The sequence below is a fragment of the Solenopsis invicta genome, chromosome 7 (genome assembly GCF_016802725.1).
Source record: "Solenopsis invicta isolate M01_SB chromosome 7, UNIL_Sinv_3.0, whole genome shotgun sequence".
Lineage (NCBI taxonomy): Eukaryota > Metazoa > Arthropoda > Insecta > Hymenoptera > Formicidae > Solenopsis > Solenopsis invicta.
Genome location: NC_052670.1, coordinates 18,640,231 through 18,660,796, shown reverse-complemented (window position 1 = coordinate 18,660,796; position 20,566 = coordinate 18,640,231). Strand labels below are relative to the sequence as shown.

Below are 20,566 nucleotides of genomic sequence, written 5' to 3'. Positions count from 1 at the left end.
TTCGACCTTTAATCAACGGTCTTCTTCAATACAAGAACTTAGATTTGAATATGAAAATGCAACATTCGCTTACAAAATTTGTGATATGTTGGGAACACCGTAGTTTAAATAATAATCTTGAGGACCGTGTATAGATATCGTTTTTGGAACATGATCTATGATTTCCGAAAACTACATCTTGTAAGAGGTTAATAAGAATGTCACAACACGAGGTGTGTTGTGACATTCCTATTAACCTCTTACAAGATGTAGTTTTCGGAACTCATAGATCATGTTTCAAAAACGATATCTATACACGGTCCTCAAGACATATCACGAATTTTGTAAGCGGATGTTACATTTTTATATTCAAATCTAAGTTCTTGTATTGAAGAAGACCGTTGGTTAAAGGTTGAAAAGTTTGCATTTATTTGGCATTTGTTTGTTTTTGGCGCACAACACCCAGCACGGCTCCTTAACTCATCTTTTATTTGAATTATTATTCATAAGAGCCTTGAAATTGTATTTGTTTTTAATTTTTTAAGTTTTAATACTCACGCGAACTTCTATAAGTTGGTCTTTAAAATTATCTCGTCGATGGATTTAGCACACAAACTATTTTTACTTAACTCTTTTGTTTTTTTAGGGCGGAAACATTTTTGTGTCCTTAGACATCTTAAAAATTATTGAAAATGATGACCAATTAGGTATTGTTTTAGCGCACGAAATGGCTCATTCGCTACTATTACATTCAGTAAGTAATAACATGAAAATGTTAATTATTCTTATGAAAAATAAATAATCGGTGACTTTTTATGAACAGCTTGAAGCACTATCTGGTCAATTATTGTGGGACTTTTTAGTAGCAATACCTATATTATTAGTTTGGGCATTGTTTCCTGATTTATCAGCTGCTATAATTCACATAATAGGAGAACGAATTGTGAATATCATATACAATCTTCCATTTAGTAGAGTATTGGAGAATGAAGCTGATGAAGTAGGACTTAAACTGGCTGCAAAAGTATGTTTTATATAACAGCAAAATACTGTTTCTAATATTATATATAGTTTGTATTTATATTGTATTTGTATTACTGTTTATGCACTTATGCAAAAATGAACTATCGGTTACAAATGAATATACACAGCTATTTTATTCACAGGCTTGTATTGATATTCGTGAAGCTGTTGTATTTTGGGCTACAATGAGAACACTTACAGAAATGCATACATTGCCTCCAGAATTACCATGGATATCAACACATCCTGCACATGGAGACAGAGAGAAGAAGTTAAACGACGCAATGACAAAAACATTAGAATTGCGAAAGGAATCAGGGGTAATTATTTAACTTTTGTTATTGTTAATTTTTTTGTTATTTAATTTTAAATATTATTTTACTAAACTAGTTAAATTAAACTCATTTAACTAGAATTATATAGTTTCTTTCATAATATGATTCTTTTAGTTATTTTAATATAAAAATATTAATGTATTAGTAGTATAAATAAGTTTCCGCCGTTTTTTTATCAAAAATTGGCCATTTATTGTGAATGAACGGTACCTAATATTTTATTCGAAGTATTGTCCATCGCTAGCCACTATTTTGTCCCATCTTTCTAACAGCATACCGCGTCGGAAGAATGCTTCATCTTTTAAAGCTATCCACAAATCGACCCAATTTTTTGTATCTTTATATGATGTGAAGTGTTGCTCAGACAGGCCATGCGCCATCGATCGAAACAGGTAGTAATCAGAAGGAGCAATGTCTGGTGAATACGGCGGGTGGGGTAAAACTTCTCAATTGAGTGTTTCCAGGTAGGTTTTGACCGGCGCCGCAACATGTGGACAAGCATTATCATGCAGAAGAATAACTTTGTCGTGTCTGGAGTAGTAGTAGTGGGCACGTTTTTCTTTGACTACTCGGCTCAATCTCATCAATTGTGTTCGGTAAAGAGCCTCAGTAATGGTTTCATTCGGTTTGAGCAACTCATAATACACGACACCAAGCTGATCCCACCAAATACACAACATGAGCTTTTTTCCATAAATGTTCGGCTTGGCTGTCGATGTTGAAGCATGGCCAGGTGATCCCCATGATTTCTTCTTCTTTGGGTTATCGTAGTGGATCCATTTTTCATCACCAGTGACTATACGATGCAAAATACCCTTTCGTTTATGCCTGGCAAGCAGCATTTCACATGTGAAAAATCGGCGTTCAACGTTTCTCGGCTTCAGTTCATATGGAACCCAGTTTCTTTGTTTTTGAATCATTCCCAATGATTTTAAGCGATGTGAAATTGCTGGTTGAGTCACTCCTAATGTAAGTGCAAGTGTTTCTTGCGTTTGGCACGAATCTTCGTCTAATAATGTTCCAATTCCGCGTCTTCGTACACTTTCGGCCTTCCGCTACGTTCTTTGTCTTCGACGTTAAATTCACCGTTCTTAAACTTGTGAAACCACTCACGGCAACTTCTTTCACTTAAGGCAGCCTCACCATATGCTTCTACAAGCAATCGATGCGCCTCGGCTGCAGATTTCTTTAAATTAAAGAAGTAAATCAAAAGCTCCCGCAAATGACGCTTATTCGGCTCAAAACTCGACATTTTTGCACGAAAAAGATATATGATGCTGATACAAAATCGCTAATATTTTAAGGTTATGTTGTTGCCAGATGTCCAACCTTACGATATAACGTTTTGCAACAGACATTTTCAACCATAACATAGTGGCGCCATTTTTTGTGAAACGGCGGAAACTTATTTATACTCCTAATAGTATTATTAAAAGATCAATAGGTCACAAAATATTTTATAATTAATTATAGTATTATATATTTTAGTATAAAATGTTGAATGTCTGTTAAATTATTTATTTTTTTTTTATAACACTATACTTTAATACTTTTATGAATGTACTAATGAGATGAATCAATTGGTGTAAAGAAAATATATAATTGCTTTTCAAAAGAGACATGTAATTTATATTGTAAATTATACAGGGTGTCAAAAAACAATTGTTTTTGCTTTTGTGCGTTGATAGAGCAAGTCAAACTGACAAGGAAACACAGGGAAGTGTCCGCTTCAGATTAAAACGAGATTTTAATATGTTGTAGTACAGATAAAAATAAGGGACACGTATTTTTTTATACGTGCCCATACACACTTAAAGGGGGTGAAACACTCCTTTGAAGAAAATCGGATTTTTTCTTTTGAAGCATATGCCGTCGAAACTATAAAAGATAGAAATAAATGTTTTAAATGAAAGTTGAATGGCTCGAAGAGTAATTTATAACAGAGAAAAAAAATATTAAAAAAAAATTTTTTTTAATACTTTCCCCCACCACTTACCTGTTTTTTTTCAAAATTTTTATTTTTTTTATAAGCAAAATAAAGCTTATTTTATTACGAATTCAACGGTATATAATAAAGTTACGATACAACATTCACATTTTCCAAAAATAATTAAAAACCTCTCTATACGCACGGTACGCGCACCTGTCCGCGCGTTCGTGCGCTACGGAAGTGACTCCCTCCGATTTTGACGTGCCTTTAATATGTTGTACAGATTAAAATAAGGGACACGTATTTTTTACACGTGTCCTAATACACTTTTAAGGGTGAAACACCCCTTTGAAGAAAATCGGGTTTTTTCTTTCAAAGCGTGTATCGTCAAAACTATAAGAGATAAAGAAAAATGTTCTCAATGAAAGTTGAATGCATGTTTTTCTCGCATAAGATGACAAAAACATTTCGAGGACAGTCTGTGTTTAACATGAAAACGCAGACATTGAGAAAAACATTTACTACAAAATAAAACGACACTACACTAAAGAATAACAACAATTACAGTGTTGTAAGACATTAATTTCTTGTTTAGAAAATAATATGTAATTAATATAAGTTAAACATTTATTTACTGGTCTACATGATTCGACTAGAATATTTGTTCTCTTCAACATTTTATAAATAAGGAGACTTGGATTACGAAAAATTATTACTCACACATTCCATATCTTCACTATCTAACGCCAGGCTCATCAACTAACAACAAGAGAAGTAACATAAAACTAATAAAAAAAAAATTAGTTAGAAATTTCATCTTTTATACTGCATTTATACAATTCAATTAAAATGTTTATTAAATTCCATTAGTGTAGAAATATGCATAACCACGCTACTGGTGCGTGCACTTAGGGTCACTTCCTATTTTGAAATAGAATGTTTACGTCTCGGCAGTATTGACATGTATAGATTCAAGAGTTACGTATGTAAGGAAATGACCCAAAGTGCACGCGCCAGTAGCGTGGTTATGCATATTTCTACACTAATAGAATTTAATAAACACATTAATTGAATTGTATAAATGCAGTATAAAAGATGAAATTTCTAACTAATTTTTTAATTAGTTTTATGTTAGTTCTCTTGTTGTTAGTTGATGAGCTGGCGTTAGATAGTGAAGGTATGGAATGTGTGAGTAATAATTTTTTGTAATCCAAGTCTCCTTATTTATAAAATGTTGAAGAGAACAAATATTCTAGTCGAATCATGTAAACCAGTAAATAAATGTTTAACTTATATTAATTACATATTATTTTCTAAACAAAAAATTAATGTCTTACACTGTAATTGTTGTTATTCTTTAGTGTAGTGTCGTTTTATTTTGTAGTAAATGTTTTTCTCAATGTCTGCGTTTTCATGTTAAACACAGACTGTCCTCGAAATGTTTTTGTCATCTTATGCGAGAAAAACATGCATTCAACTTTCATTGAGAACATTTTTCTTTATCTCTTATAGTTTCGACGATACACGCTTCGAAAGAAAAAACCCGATTTTCTTCAAAGGGGTGTTTCACCCCCTTAAAGTGCGTATGGGCACGTATAAAAAAATACGTGTCCCTTATTTTTATCTATACTACAACATATTAAAAACTCGTTTTAATCTGAGGCAAACACTTTCCTGTGTTTCCTTGTAAGAAGAAAAGTCCTTTACCATTTTTTATTATTTGCAATTAACGATTTAAAATTTAGTAAAGTTTGGCGAATGAGCGCGCATTTTCTTTCCCCACCGCATACGGGGTTTGCTCGTCGGTCGCCAGGTTAGGAGCAGTCGCGAATGGCGGCGCAATAAGGAAAGAGAAGCAGCAATGGCTACCGGGCAGCGCGCTGCCACACACGCGAAACCGCGCACGCACGTGGTAGCGCGGAGGAAATCAGAAAGCAGACAGAAGGTGGTGGGGCACGCTTTATCGTGCATCTTCTTCGCTTGACACTTGATTGAGAGAAAAAGCATGATACGACGTAATGTTATGGAGAAATGGGGTGTTCTCTGTTCTGCGTTATGCGAGCGTTATATGGAATATCACGGTATTTGGTCGCGCAGTTTTAATTTTTAATTGCTTAAAGAAATTTACTCAGATTTGAAGATTTGTTTCAAAAATAATGTATATATTATTACGATTCTATCAGTAATAAATTAAAATTACGTCATCACGGCAATATAGTTTCAATTTATGGGACTATTACTGTATGTCAAGACATAATTTTAATTAATTAATAAAATTTGTAAATTTTTTTAAACAACTATTTTTTAAAATAATCTGTATTAGAAAATAACTTTAATTCGATAAATTAATAGAAATGTTAACATTGTTGGGCAAGCCAGTTTACTTTGTAATTGGTGTAAAACAATATATTTTGAGAGTGAACAATTATTGCTGTATTATTGCCAATCTAAAAAAATTACAGAAAATAGCAGATTCTGTGTGTGATTTTTTATCTGAAATTTTTTTGGCAATAATACTTTTTTATAAGGGTCAGGGTTCACTCTTAGAGTATTGTGTTTTATGCCAACCACAAAGTAAACTTGCTCGATAATGTTAACATTTCTATTAATTTATTGAATTAAAGTTATTTTCTAATACAAATTATTTTAAAAAGTAATTGTTTAAAAAGATTTACGAGTTTTATTAGTTAATTAAAATTATGTCTTGATATACAGTAATAGTTCTATAAATTGAAGCTATATTCCCGTGATGATTTAATTTTAATTTATTACTGAGAATTGTAATTCTATTAACATTATTTTTTAAACAAATCTTCAAATCCGAGTAAATTTCTTTATGCAATTAAAAATTAAAACAGTGTGCGATCAAATACCGTGATATTCCGTATAAGGCTCGCATAACGCAGAGCAGAGAACACCCCATCTCCATCACATTACGTCGTATCATGCTTTTTCTCTCGTTCAAGTGTCAAGCGAGGAAGATGCACGACAAAGCGTGCCTCACCACCTTCTGCCTGCTTTCTGATTTCCTCCTCGCTACCACGTGCGTGCGCGGCTTTACGTGTGTGACAGCTGAGCGCCAGCGCGCTGGCCGGTAGCCATTGCTGCTTTTCTTTTCTTATCGCGTCGCCTCACTCGCGACTGCTCCTAGCCTGGCGACTAACGGGCGGACCCCGTGTGCGGTGGACAAGGAAAATACGCGCTTATTTGCCGAACTTTACTAATTTTTAAATTGTTAATTATTGCAAATAATGAAAAACGGTAAAAGACTTCTTCTCAGTTTGACTTGCTCTATCAATCCACAAGTAAAAAACAATTGTTTTTTGACATTCTATATAATTGTTTTTAAGTTATATGTTTTCTTTACATTAATTGATTTATTTTAATGTTTTATGTATAAAAATATTAACATTTTAACTGGATGTTTCACGTGAGTATTACCGTCTATCAACGGGTTCTTTTGCAAAATCATTTTAAATAAAATTATTATTAGGCTCCTGCAGCAAAGTTCTTAACTCTTAGGACTCCATACTTGATTTACTGCAAGAATGTACGAGGTGTGATCAAAAAGTAAGGTGACTTTTCATTTTTATAAAAAAATTCATTTATTCATCCAAAATTATGTTATCCCCTTCAAAATAAATCCCCTCTGATACAATGCATTTGTGCCAGCGCTTTTTCCAGTCGTCAAAACATTTCTGAAATGCATTTTTGGGTATTGCCTTGAGTTCCTCCAGCGATGCAGCCTTAATCTCCTCAATCGTCGCAAATCTTCGTCCTTTCATAGGCCTTTTCAATTTTGGGAAGAGGAAAATGTTTCGTCACCAGTTATAACCCTTTTAAGCAGATCAGGATCATCATTGACGTCGTTCAACATGTCTTGGGCGATGTTCATGCGACGCTGCTTCTGATCAAAATTAAGCAGTTTTGGAACGAATTTCGCTGACACACGTGTCAAAACCAAAACATCCGTTAAAATTGATTGGCATGCCAAACGATATGTTAAGATCATCAGCTATTTCTCTAATCATGATTCGACGATTTTTCAACATAATTTCTTTCACTTCCTGAACATTTTCGTCGGTTTTTGACGTCCTGGGGCGTCCAGAGCGAGGTTCATCGTTAACATTTTCTCGGCCCTCTTGGAATAACTTATACCATTTATAAACATTTTTTTTGCACAAAGTTGACTCACCGTACGCCACTGTCAACATTTCAAGAGTTTTTGAACACTTAATACCATTTTTTACACAAAAATTAATACAAACTCTCTGCTGATTATTTTCAACAGCAAAAAATCGCCGAGCACGCAAACACGAGTCTAACCTTTATGCCTCTCATATAAAAACAACACATGCTATATAGTCAAAACTGTGAACATATGATCGTGACAAGTGTACCAACACAAAAAAAAAATTTTGAAATTAGAGTGTACAGAGCGGGCGAAATTCAAAAAGTCACCTTACTTTTTGATCACACCTCGTACTCAGCGTGAACGAAAATTCGTCCGTTTCGCGTACATTTCTCTACAAAAGGAGACCGCCTCCCGCTCAAGCCCATATACTCACTAAATTTTTTACAGCGGGTAGTGTAAAAGCATAAACTTGGCATATCGATATTAATTTTTGAGAAGCTACATATTAAAGAACAGCATAAAAGATTAAATTTGTAAAAGAACATTGAGTGTCTCGATGATTCTTATTTGTGTTTATTTCATAAACTTCTAATGAAAACCAATATAATATTTATAATTTGTTATAATTTTTGGTCGTATATCAATTTGATATATTATATTATTTTTTATTTTATAACAATTTTTAGTTTTTCTGTTTTTTTTTTATTAAATAGATAGATATGTATTATTCCCCTTGGGGTTATAATCTTTTACAAATTATATACAAAAACAGAACACTTATCCTATCCTTATTTCTGCCTTAATCCTAACTATGAACAATAACGCACGCTTTACACACGCACACACCTGGGACCTCTGCTTCCGTTGCAAGCCCTTTAGTTCTTTTCTTTCTTAGATTTTCTTTTTTCCATTTATATATCATTTTCTCGAGGCTTTTCACTTTCTCTTCTCACGTATACACACTTTCTCTCTCCCCTCTGTTTACCCTCTCTTTTCCCCACCTCCCGATCTCTTTTCCCCTCTTCCTTCATCACTCCCTCTTCTTTAAATACTTTCAATTTTTTCAGCCACTTTTTTCCTCTCCGTTCTCTTCCAGCACCTCCCCCATCATTTCCTCCCATTCTCTCTTCGCCCTTCATCTCCCACACTCCTCCCATACATGCTTCCAGGTCTCTTTTTCTCTTCCACACATTTTACACATCCTCTCTTCCTCTCTCGTCCAGTACATTCCTTCCTTGACCCCTTCCCCTAACCGATATCTCGCGATTCTCCTCCACCTACTTTCCGCCTACTTTTTCTTCATGTATCCCTTTATCCTCTCTCCCTTCACCATCTTGTACTATTTATTATATCGCGATTCTTTGATCTTCCCTCTTTTCCCTTTGCATGTTGCTATCCCATTCCTCTAATTTGCTAAGTTCGAATTTTCTTCCTCTCTCTTCTTTTTCACTTTTTTTAACTCTTTCCCTCTCTCCTCAAAAAAATTCTGTTTCTTTTTTTTCCATGTTGATAAGCTCCCCCTGCTTGCTCTCTCTATTATCTCCTCCCAACACCTCCTTGCTAGCTCGTTTCCCCTACCTTCTGCCAACTTCTCTTCGTACCCTACGCTCTCCTTTCTGCCCTTCCTCAGCTTAAACCTCTGCAATTTTTCCCTAATCATATACCCTGGTACCCTCCATCCCACCATCATTCATCTCAAATACCTTTCTTGCATTTTTTCTAGTCTCTCTCCCTCCACCCCCAAATTTTTACCCCAAACCTTATTACTGTCCAAACTAACGCGTCAAACAGCCATACTCTTTTTCTCCACTCTCTTTCAAACTTCCTCTTTCCTATCCCCCATACTTGCCTCTTTACCACCATTCCCCTCTTTACTCTACCGTTTACCTGCTCTTTTTGCTTCTCATTTTTTTGAAATACGTATCCTAAATACTTGTATCTTCTCACTTCTTCTACCTCTTTGCCTTCCCATCTCCACCTTACCTTTTTTCTTCTTCCCCCTTTTTTCCCGAACTTCATAATATTTGATTTCCTTGCATTCATCTCCAGTCGTTTTTCCCTCATATATTTTTCTAACCTACTCATCATTGCTCTCATCTCATCCTCCTTCTCCATCAGTAGCACGATGTTATTCGCGTACGCCAGCGTGTATTTTCTCTTTTGAGTTTTACCCCTTCTCACCCGCCTTTTTTTATATACTCTTCCAAATCTGCCATTAATAAATTAAACAATCCCGGGCTTAGTGGACACCCTTTTCTCACCCCTCTCCTTGTCCAAAATACCTCACTTAACCCTTCCCCCACTTTTACTCTATTCCTCGTTTCATTCAGTATATTCTCACATCTCTTTTCCAATTCTCTTTTACCCTCCTTTTCTTCATCACCTTCCCCAGCATCTCCCTGTCTACCGAATCAAAAGCCGCCCTCAAATTCACAAAAAACGCTATCAATTTCCCTCTTTCTTTATGTATCTGTTTGTTAACTAGATAATTTAGCACGTATATATTGTCGATCGTTCCCATCCCTTTTCTAAATCCCGTCTGGTTCTGAGGGATCATGCCTCCCTCCTCTACTTTACCTTCCAGTTCTGCCCCCAAAATCATCGCGTATACTTTGTATAACATCGGCATTAGCGTTATCTCCCTATATTCCTCCAATCTTTCTTCCTTTCCTCGCTTCCTTATCGGTACCACTATCTCATCACACCATCTATCTATCCAATCTTTTCCTTTCCAAATCCTATCGCAGATTTCCTACATCCACCCCTCCACCTCTCCCTCCCGTATTTTCACACCTCCCCTGGTATTCCATCCTTTTCCGAAGCTTTTCTTTCCTTTAACCTCTTCAGTGCTTTTCCTCCATCCTTTCCTTCTCATCTCTTCCTCTATCTCCTCTTATTCTTTTTACCACTTCTTCCAAAACCCCCATGAAATATTCCACCCATTCTTTTTCTTTTATTTTCCCGTTAATCCTTTTTCTTTTCTTCTTTTCCCTGCTCAGCACTTCCCACACTTGTCTTTCCGTCTTTGGTTCCTTTGTCTTCTCCACCCACCTTTGTCTCTCTTCCCTTTTCTTTTCTTCACATCTTTTACTGTACTCCTTTTTTACTTTTTTGTACCTTTCTCCCCTTCCGCCCATCTTTCTTCACTTTCTTAATTCTCTTTTCATCCTTCTCTTACCCTCTCTGCACTCTTCATCCCACTATCCCCTTCCCTTTCCTGCCTTTCTCCTTTGACCCTCCCCCAAAATTCTCTTACTATCCTCCCTTACATCCTCCCATCCCATCTCCGATTTCTCCCCCCTCCCCTCCCATCTTATCTCCAACTTCTCTCTAAACAAACTCTTTTTCTTTTGCGACCACTCCCACTTTCTCCCCTTCCCTCCCCACGTTTTCCCCTTTTTTTCCCACTTTCTCCCTGCTCCCCCCTCTCATCCTTTGATTCATACTATCACCGGGAAGTGATCTGAATCAATCCTATCCTCCACTTTTATTCTTTTTACCCTTACCCAAACCTCTTCATCCTCCATCACATAATCCAGCACTGAGTCTCCTCTTCCCCTGCGTATGTCCATTCTCCCTTTTCATTCCCCTTTTCTTTTCCATTAAATACCCACCGTACTTCACCACCCGGCTTTCTCCGATGCCTCTATCAAAATCTGCCTTTTTTGTTCACTTTCTTATCTTTTGATCTTCGTCCTCTCTCCTCCTCTTTTCTCATTTTTCCCTTCTATCTGCCTCCTTCCTCCTTAAAGAGGAAAAATTCTCTTTAAAATCCTCCCCCCCATTATCGTCCTTATTCCCGTTGCCTTGTCCTCCACCCATTTCTTGATTTCTTCTTATTTTTTTTTTACATCCCCGTTCGCATACACTCTAACAATTTTTCATTTTTCCTTTTTAATCTTAATTATTTTTTTCAATAATCCCTCCGTAATTCTCTCTTTTGCTTCCACTATCACTTCTATCCCGCTTGTCACTCCTATTGCCATTTTTTCTATCGTTCTTCTTTTCTTATTTTTTTTTACTTGTTAACTGCACCTCCCTTCTAAACCCCCTTGTTATCCTCTCTTCCTTCCCACCCCTTTTTCTCCACCCATGTGTTCTCCATCACCACCACATTCCAATCCTGTATTCCCTTCCAAAAATCCCCGTCTTTATTCCCTAGTCCTGGCACGTTCCAAAAAGCTATTTTTACCACCTTACTCTCCCTCTCTTCCCGCTGTATCTCCTTTACTCTCTCCCACTTATTCTTCCCATTCTCCCCTCCTTTTTCTCCTTTTCTCTTCTTTCCTCCATTTTTAACTTTTTTTTCCTTCTTTCCCCTTCCTTTTTATCACTTCCTTTTTCTCCCCTTTCGTCTTAAAACTCACTACCGCAACTCCCCCCTGTTCTTCTTGCCCTGTTTTCACCTCCTTCACTTCTTCCACCTTTACCTCTGCTCTCACCTGCCTTAGTATTTCCTCTATTTTATTTTTTACATTTTTTCCCTCTGTTTTGTATCTCTTTATTACCACCCTCTTCCTTTTCTTCTTATCCCTCCCCTCTCACATCTCCTCCATCTTTCTTACTCTCTCTTCAAGCCCTCTTGCTTCTCCCCCACACCTCTTCCTCCCTCTCTTATCTCCAATTTTCCTACTCTTTGCTATAACTTTTTTAACCCCTTTTTTTCCCTCTGACCTCAATCCTTTCTCTCATTTCTTTTCCAATTTTTTTACTTTTTTATCCAACCTCTCTTTCTCTCTCCTCCACTCTTCTTCTCTTCTTTTTATCCCTTCTTACTCCCTATTATCTGTTTTATTTTTTCTTCTATCCTTCCCTCCAATCTTTCCTCCATTCTCTCTCACCTTCCCATCATCTCCTCCAGCTACCTCTTCATAGCTCCCATTATCTTCATCTCTTTTACCTCCGTTGCTTTCATTAGCGATTTCGCAATTTTTTTACACCTTTGAAATACTTCCGCCTCCTTTTCTGTCTCTCTCTTTCTACCTCTAGCTCTTTTGTCCTCTTCCACATTTCTAACGTATTTCCACTACGCATCCTCCCTCTACACTTTAATCCTATCGCTTTTCCCACCATTAACTCCTCTTTCTCACTCTCCATCTTTCCTTCCCAAAAATATAATTATGCTTCTAAAAAGAACAAACTTCTTACCGCTATCCGTTCTCTCCTTTCCTGTCGCCTTTCTCTCTCTACTGCTTACTCTCTGGCTGCGCACGCGCGCTTTGCCGTTCTCGCCACACCGTTTGCCGACTCTCTCACCTATTCCGCTTTTATGCTCCGCGCTCTCACTCGCGCACTCTTTCTTTCTTCCCCGTCCTCCCCCTGCCCTCCTTTTTCTCTCCGCTACTCCTAACCTCACTTCCACTCCACTCTCTCTTCCACGCACTCTCTCTCTCTCTCTCTCTCTCTCTCTCTCTCTCTCTTTCTCTCTCTCTCTCTCATTCATTCCACCCAATCTCACTCCCTTTATTTACTTCACCTCTTCGTTTTACTTACTCTTTTCCTACACACCTCACTCTTTTTCTATTCCGCACAAATACTCCACACTTTTAAACACAAAATCTCTAACTCACACCCGTACACTATCTCTTGCTCCGGAAACGGAAGTCTATTTTTATTATTTTATTATAATAATTTTTTCAATAAAGTTTGTAACGACCTGATTTCTGCGTACGGGCAGTAGTATATTGGAGGATGCGGGTAGGTCGCCAAGAGAACTAGACAGTTTTTTCGATGTTACAAAGTAAAACTGTTTGTTGAAATTAACAGAAAGGTACGTGGAGATATTTACAAAAGCGGCGCGCGGACGGACAAGATGGATATGGCGCTTAGACGGACGAACGGATATTCTATAAGTACGCGCGGACGGACGGAACAGATGATTCGCAATTAACGCGCAAACGGACGGATGACAGAAAGTAAACGCGAACGCTTGGACAGATGGAAAATAATACGCGGGTACGGAACGGAAAGCGAATTGTGTCTATTCACAAGAACTGGTGATTCCGAGACGAATTTCTCTGAACTTGGAATCCTTATTTACGTGTTTGCGCGGCCTTGCCGAAGGTTAAGGTAACGGGCGCGCGGGCCCGGCGACAAGATAGACGCGCGCGGTACAGCTGTACTGGTTCGCTACGGTGATTGCGACGCGTGGCAATTAATACCGCGGTGTTATTGCGGCGGTGGCAACGACTCACGCCAAGATCTCTTGGTAGAGCCGCGGAACTCCACACCCCAGGTCGTGAGTCGGTGCCGACGGAGAAAAGAAAGAATGTTGAATTTCCCGATTACCGAGATCTCTCGGTTGAATCCAAGGTTTACTTGAGCCCGTAAATTGGCGGTTTAGGATTCACAATGCTAGTTGCCAAGATCTCTTGGCAGAAACTAAGATCACTTAATTTCAAAGTTAGCTTGGAACACTTCTTTGCGGATGGAGATTTGGACGAAAAAAGCGTTTTCCGTAGAAGCGGCGACGCTTATATACCCGTATTTCAAAAGGAGGGGATGTTTGGAGAGCGGGCGGCACATCGGCGGAGAAGGGATTCCCGCCACTCGAAATCGGCAACAACCGCCACTTCGGTCGTTTGTACGGCGCGTGGAGAGTGCCTTGAGTGCATGTTTTGCGCGCTACGCGTATTAGAATTTTTTTTATTATTGGCGCTTCGCGCTTCTTGCTGTCCGACGGGTGGTTGGACGGACACCACGGAGCGGTGGACAGTCCAAGGGGCAGCGGAAAGGCGGTTTGTTACACCTTCCTCCCCTTTGAGTAGGCCTGAATCTAGAGGCCTAGAATAGCTCATTCATATTTGCTTGCCTCTTTCTGGGGACGGCTTTATCTCTTTGCTCGAACGGAGTCGTTCGGCTTGATCAAACCGCAAGCTCCAATGGCGGTTCTTTACCCACGTCGTATATGCATATGGCTGACGTGTATCGCGAAGTAGGATACATCTACGATGATGCCGGTCACGACTTCCACGGGCACGGGCAGTGCCGGTCCCGTGACGTGGTCGGGATTGAGCGTTGGTCATGGAGACTTGTCTGGCGCGATGATAGGCGGCGGCGGTTTTCTGAGTCAGGGTATTGTGGCCTACTCGGCCGGAGTTGGCGGTATTATGTAGTTGTGGCTAGTGGCAGCCACAGCAATGCGGCGGCGACTTGGGGTCCTGCCTATTTGCCGTGCCTTTCTGTTGAATCCCGGTTGCTCGGGATTGTATAGCTCGACTCGGTCGTTCATCGACTCGTCGACGGGACTATCTTCTCGCGCCATAGCTCGATAGATAATGAGCGCGCTCGGCTTCACGTGCTCGCGGCGTGCGACCGTGCTGTGCGCGTTTTGGAAGTCTTGTCACGAGCGCGCAACATGCCGCGTCATCGTCGTTGGAGTCGGACTCGTCGCTGTCGGTGTCCGCAGTGGGGGTCGGCTTGAGATCTTGTATATGTACGTGCCAGTACCATTCCCCCCCCCCTTCCTATATTCCAGAGGTTGAAGATGATCGGGACACTTATTTGCGGACGGAGATTTGGACGGAAAGAAGCGTTTTCTGTAAAAGCGGCGGCGCTTATACAGGGTGATTCAAAACAACCGTTCGTATTTAAGGTGTGGTATAGTTGAGTTAATTCTGAGACGATTTTTCCTTTGCCAAAATTGTGTGCGATGCCTTTTTTTTAAACTACAAGCAAAAATAATTGGCGAATAACAGGCTACATACAGAAGGTAAGCAGGGTGGCGTGCTCACCGCTTGAGGCGGGCGCTTACGTCGGATACTAGTGGCCATCAGTTGATAGCTCTTTAATGACAAACGGTGTTTTGATACACATTTACATAAACTACGCATGAACATACACACGCACGCACGCACGCACGCACGCACGCACGCACGCACGCACGCACGCACATTTAATATTACCTTGTAGTGAATTGATCCTTTCACATTGCTGTAGCTTGACGGATGACTAATTTCACAATTATCGATAAGCTACAAGATCACATGTTACGTGATGACTTATACTGAATAATAGTTATAATTTATTTTCTATTATAAATGTATCACGTATCACACATTTTCAGATTTATTCACGCACTCGAGGCATTTACAAACGAAATTATTTTTATGACTATTAATCACTACCGTTTAATTATTCGGCGACCGTTTATTTATTGGCTTGAAATTACTTTAAGAGAGAAACACGTTACACAGCACACATTTACTCGACGCGGAAACTATTCGACTACAATAATTGCACAGGTTAGGTTAGGTTAGCTTAGGTTAGGTTACTGTGTGCAAGAGGAGTTGTAAAGAGAGCGAGTGGCGGTAATAAGAAGGAGCGGCGGGAGGAGACAAGACCGAAGGCCCAAAATAAAGCGTCGTATAACTGACGATCATAGTTATTTTATTCGCTACACTCCTTGATAGTCTAACAGTATGAATATACAAAGTCAGGAACGTTAACCGAATTCTTTGTCTGAGAAATGAATGCCGATTTGAATATAAAGCTTGTGTACGCGTCGATTAGAAGTCAGCTCAAAGTTACCTCGCAAAACGACTGCGGAGCGCGCGCGATAGTTGTGCCTTACATAAGCAACGATCCCCCTCGAAAGATCCCGGCAGGAATTCAGTAAATATGCGACGGTTACTAATTTCCGTAGATCTCTTGAGAAGGCTTGCTGTTATTGTTTGCCAAAAATGGAATTTGGCTACTTGGCAACAGCATAGTTTTTCCGCTCGCGAGCAACGCTTTGCCGCGCGAGCGGGAAGAACGCGGCCACCTACGCGGGACCCTTGCCGGGTCCCAGTAACACTTGATTTATTGATCTGATACAAATTACCTTAGATTATTAAGTAATACTGCTACTAGAATCCGGCACTTTTTCACTGTACGTATCAATGAGTGAGTTTAGATAAAGCGACTGGGCCTGCTTACCGAGCAATTTAAAGATACTTTTATATGCCTAGCATCGAACGTCGAGCGTCAAACGGTAGCCAATCTGTTGCTTGATGCTCGACACTTGCATGCAACTGCACCTTTAAATCGCTTGGCGAGCAGGCCCATCCACTTTGTCTGAACTTACTTATTGATACGTACAATGAAAAGTGCCGGATCCTAATAGCAGTGTGGCGGCCGTTTTACTAGACGCCACCATTTCAAGCGCCGACACTGTGGACGCTTGCGGGCGCGCGCTTTCCAAGCGCCAGTGCACGCTACCGCTGCGGGGCGGCGACGCGATCGAGCGCGGTCGCTTTCTTGTTGTTAAAATGCACCCGACAAGGGGATATATGGGCGATCGGAACCAAGCCCACCAGCCTTCACGCTCTCGAAGAGTGAGCTCCGTACGGGCCTCTGCATGGCATAAAGGCAGTGTTGTAACCTTTTTCTCCGAGTACTCTGTACTCGTTATTAACTGGCTCCTCTGCGGAGTCGGCGGCCCAGGCAGTATTTTGCCGCGGAAACGCCTGAAGTTATTGTGGGGCCTTCCTGCTCAATTGCGACTGTCACTTCACCGATCCAGCGAGGCCAAGCTGGTACTCGACACGGCCTTGCTGCCTTGGAAGCTCATCCCACTCACGCTCCCAACAACGTTGGAATCTCTGTGGTCTGTGGATCCACGCATTCCTTGAAGGACTACCGCCTCAACCCAGACAACATTACCTACGGTCAGGCAGGTGACTGTCATCATCCAGGCCAGCAGCAAAGCAAGTGCGCTTAGAGACGAGTCCGAGGAGTCAGACATTAATCCTCCGACGCCGACTTTCTGCCTACTAACTCTGAGACGTCCGAGAGCAGAGAGACACAAGGCGACCAGCAAAAAGCGATTTTTCTAACCCGACCAGAGCTGCCTTAAACGCTATTAAGCGCTGATAAACTTACCCATACACCAGTGCCGTCAGGTACGGCCAAGATATACACAACACGAATACACACACTTTTATGTGTACTTTCTAAGTAATTAAAAGATTTGTTTTTTACATAAATGTCACAGTCTATTTCCTGCCTATCCGCTTCCCGTGCGCATTTCACAGCAGTATTACTTAACGATCTAAGGTAATTTGTATCAGATTGTAACGATCTTGCTTTTCCGCGCACGGGGCGGCGTGAGTTTGGCGGGCGAGGACGCGGATGAGGTCGCCAAGAGAACTAGACTTGGATGGTTGGTAAATAAGCGAGACTTTATTTTGCGTATGTTCGGTATTATACAAGATCGTGACGTTCTGGATGCGGCGCGCGGACAGACGAATAACGATGACGCTCGGACGGACGTAACAGAAGCTTAGAATTACGCGCGGACGGACAAACGGAGAATCAGAACGCGCGGACGGATAAACGGTACATATAACGCGATAGTCGGAACGGCCGGATTTAAACGCGGTATCTACCAGCGGTGTTTATTTACAGGCGCGGGATTTCGAGCCGAGATTCTCGGAATTCGGAATCTTTATTGACGCGCTGGTGCCGTGGCCTTGCCGAAGGCCGTGGCCACGGCCGGAGACGTCGCGCGGGCGGTACAGCTGTACTTATACCCGATCGCGACGCGCTGCGGTTAGTACCGCGATGTTCGGCGGCGGTGGTAATCGACTCACGCCAAGATCTCTTGGTGGAGGCGCGGAACTCCACACCCCGAGTCGTGAGTCGATACCGCGACAGGACGGCGGATCGGGAAAGTGCCGATTACCAGGATTTTCTGGTGGAGCCCAAGATAGACTTGAGCCCGTGAACCGGCGGTCTAGGAAGCGGATAGCTCGTGTCAAGGTCGCTTGACTGAAGCTAAGTTCATTTAACTCCACTGAGCGTTCAGGATATACTTCGTTCTCGGACGGAAGGCGGACGGAGAAGAAGCCTCGACTATAGGAGCGGCGGCGCTTATATAGTCGAGTCTCGGGGGCAAAGACGGTGCGGGGGTACGAAACAGTACAGTATCGGAGGGGGAATCCTTGCCGCTCGAGATCGGTCCAGCGGCCGCCACTCCGGTCGAGCACGTGCGCGCGGAGGTCTCTCGACGCGCGGAGGTCTCTCGATGCGTATACGCGCGTTACGTCGGTTTTACAATTCTTATTGGCGCTGTGCGCCGGTTTCTCGCTGTCCGGCGGTTGTTCGGCCGGACAGCCTGGACGGTCCGAGGGGGGTGCGAAAAGGCGGTTTGTTACAAGATCGATAAGTGTTACTGGACCCGGAGCACGGGGGAACAAAGTAAGAGAGGAAGAGACTAAAGAAAAGTGGACCCGTTTTGTGCGCCAAATTTAGAGGGGATCCGCTGAAAGAAATAATCTACTAAAGTAGCAGCCATGTTGAAAAAATCAGCTGTACTAATAATTGTACGAGTTGTACACGTTTATAACTCCGATTTGCGCTATTGCATTTCTAATTGTGAGGGTATATTTTCTATTCGGATACTTTCTAACGAATTAAGCTGAAGCAGTTCAGAAAAATACTGAAATCTTTCTTTTTTTTGCGTTTATAGTATTGTAACGTATTTCAACAGCAGGAGACAGAAAATATCTTTCACACTGACAGAAAGAGAAAAAAGTGAGTAAATGCAGAGGCAAATGTAAATAAAAAAAGTTAATTTTATGAAATAATGAATGACAGATAATCATTTTTTAGTTGTGAGTATAGAAAAAAATAGAAGAGAAATAGAGCATGCAGGAATCAATATTCAAGTACAACAAAATTTACAACAAAATTTACATTTAGTTGATTTGCCTTCTTTGAATTGGGGATTTACAAGTGGAAATGAAACATTTTTCGGTTTTCTAAAAGCTAAAAATGATTACAGTGTCGGAAAAAGAATGATTGTGTTTCTTAATTTACACATTAATATTTACATCAATGACAAAATTGTGTTTTTTTCCAAATTTATTAAAATGACAAGTATTAATCAAGTTAGCGACATTTTGAAAACTATGGATATACTTTGATTTATATTCCATGAATTGTACATATTTCCAATCATTTGTAAATATCAAGATTTAAATTTTGATCATGGCAAACAAAAAAGAAGAAATAAATATACAAGTTTACAATTCATGTTAATTTTACTTTTTATTTGTTTCATGTTGTACATTTTTGAACGTTTTTTTCTTATAGATTTCATCACAATTTCAGTGTGCGCTGTATTTTGCACGGAGCACATTGGAGATCCCACGTTGTTACAGCGACCATTACTTGCCTGGCTTAGTTTCGACAATTTTCTTTTTTCTTTTGTTTTTTTCTATTTTATTGATGTTATTAAACTTTTTGCATAGGAAAAACATCCTAGTAGTTAAAAAGTATCTTATAATTTTGAGCGTAACCTCGTATTGATGTTTTTACAACCGACTAAAGGTAATTGGGATAATCGATCTATTACATTAGTAATGCTGAATAATGTGGTAGCATTCAAATCTCCTTTTTTTGTCGCTTCGATTATCCCTTGTTCCAAAAATGACAGTAAAGCGACTAATGTAGTTGATGGATGTTTCAGGCTGCCTTTCGTTTTTAATAGTATCAATTGACTATCTAGTATTACGTCATTCGGTTTTAACACTAAAGTTTTTAGGTAATCATCGTATACGATAACTTTCTTATTTTCCACAAATTTTGTGAACTTTGGTCCTTTTCTCGCAACATATTCAGTAATGTAACTCAATATATAATCTGAAGTTGTGCATAGAAAATAATCATGATTATCAAGCAGCAATGCAGCATCCACAAGAACATCTACATTTTTGCCTTTATCCAAAATAGTATCAATTTGATCGAGCTACTGCTGCTGTCTTTCCTCGGGATCTTTTATGTCCTGTGTATTCAATAGAATATCAATTCTCCGCCCGATATATTATACCCTTTCGGTTTTTACTAAGGAATAAATCGAAATTAGTTTATACATTTGTATGAACAGTTGAAAACCTGGATGCTCATTAGATCCACAGTAATTCCGCATCATGTCGAAAAAACGCTGAAATAACAAAATAGAACTTCTTGCAAATTACAGAATACTTTGTAGAAATTCCATAAGATAAAAGTAACAGAATTGTATAGATAAAGTAACACCTCCAAATTCTCTTGATTAAGTTGTGCAGTCGTCAAATATGTAAAATTACATTTTTCTATGAGAAAAGTACAAATTTCAAGTGCTGCTTTTAAAGAAACCTTTAATCCATAACACATTGAATCCGTTATAAATTTGTAATT

At 39.8% G+C, this 20,566-nt stretch overlaps 1 protein-coding gene across 10 annotated transcripts in view; it reads left to right on the top strand.

The window, feature by feature from the left end:
* LOC105198614 (metalloendopeptidase OMA1, mitochondrial) overlaps positions 1-20,566 on the top strand; it is a 199,584-nt gene that overhangs the window by 132,537 nt on the left and 46,481 nt on the right. For 8 of the 10 annotated variants that reach the window (XM_039451793.1, XM_026139378.2, XM_039451796.1 and 5 more), the window contains 3 exons: positions 626-733; positions 803-1,003; positions 1,146-1,322. In XM_039451793.1, coding sequence (XP_039307727.1) covers positions 626-733; positions 803-1,003; positions 1,146-1,322 — 486 coding nt within the window. Of the gene's footprint in view, positions 1-625; positions 734-802; positions 1,004-1,145; positions 1,323-16,046; positions 17,371-20,566 lie in introns of those variants that run through there. The other 2 variants (XR_005575207.1, XM_039451794.1) reach the window with 2 other exon arrangements.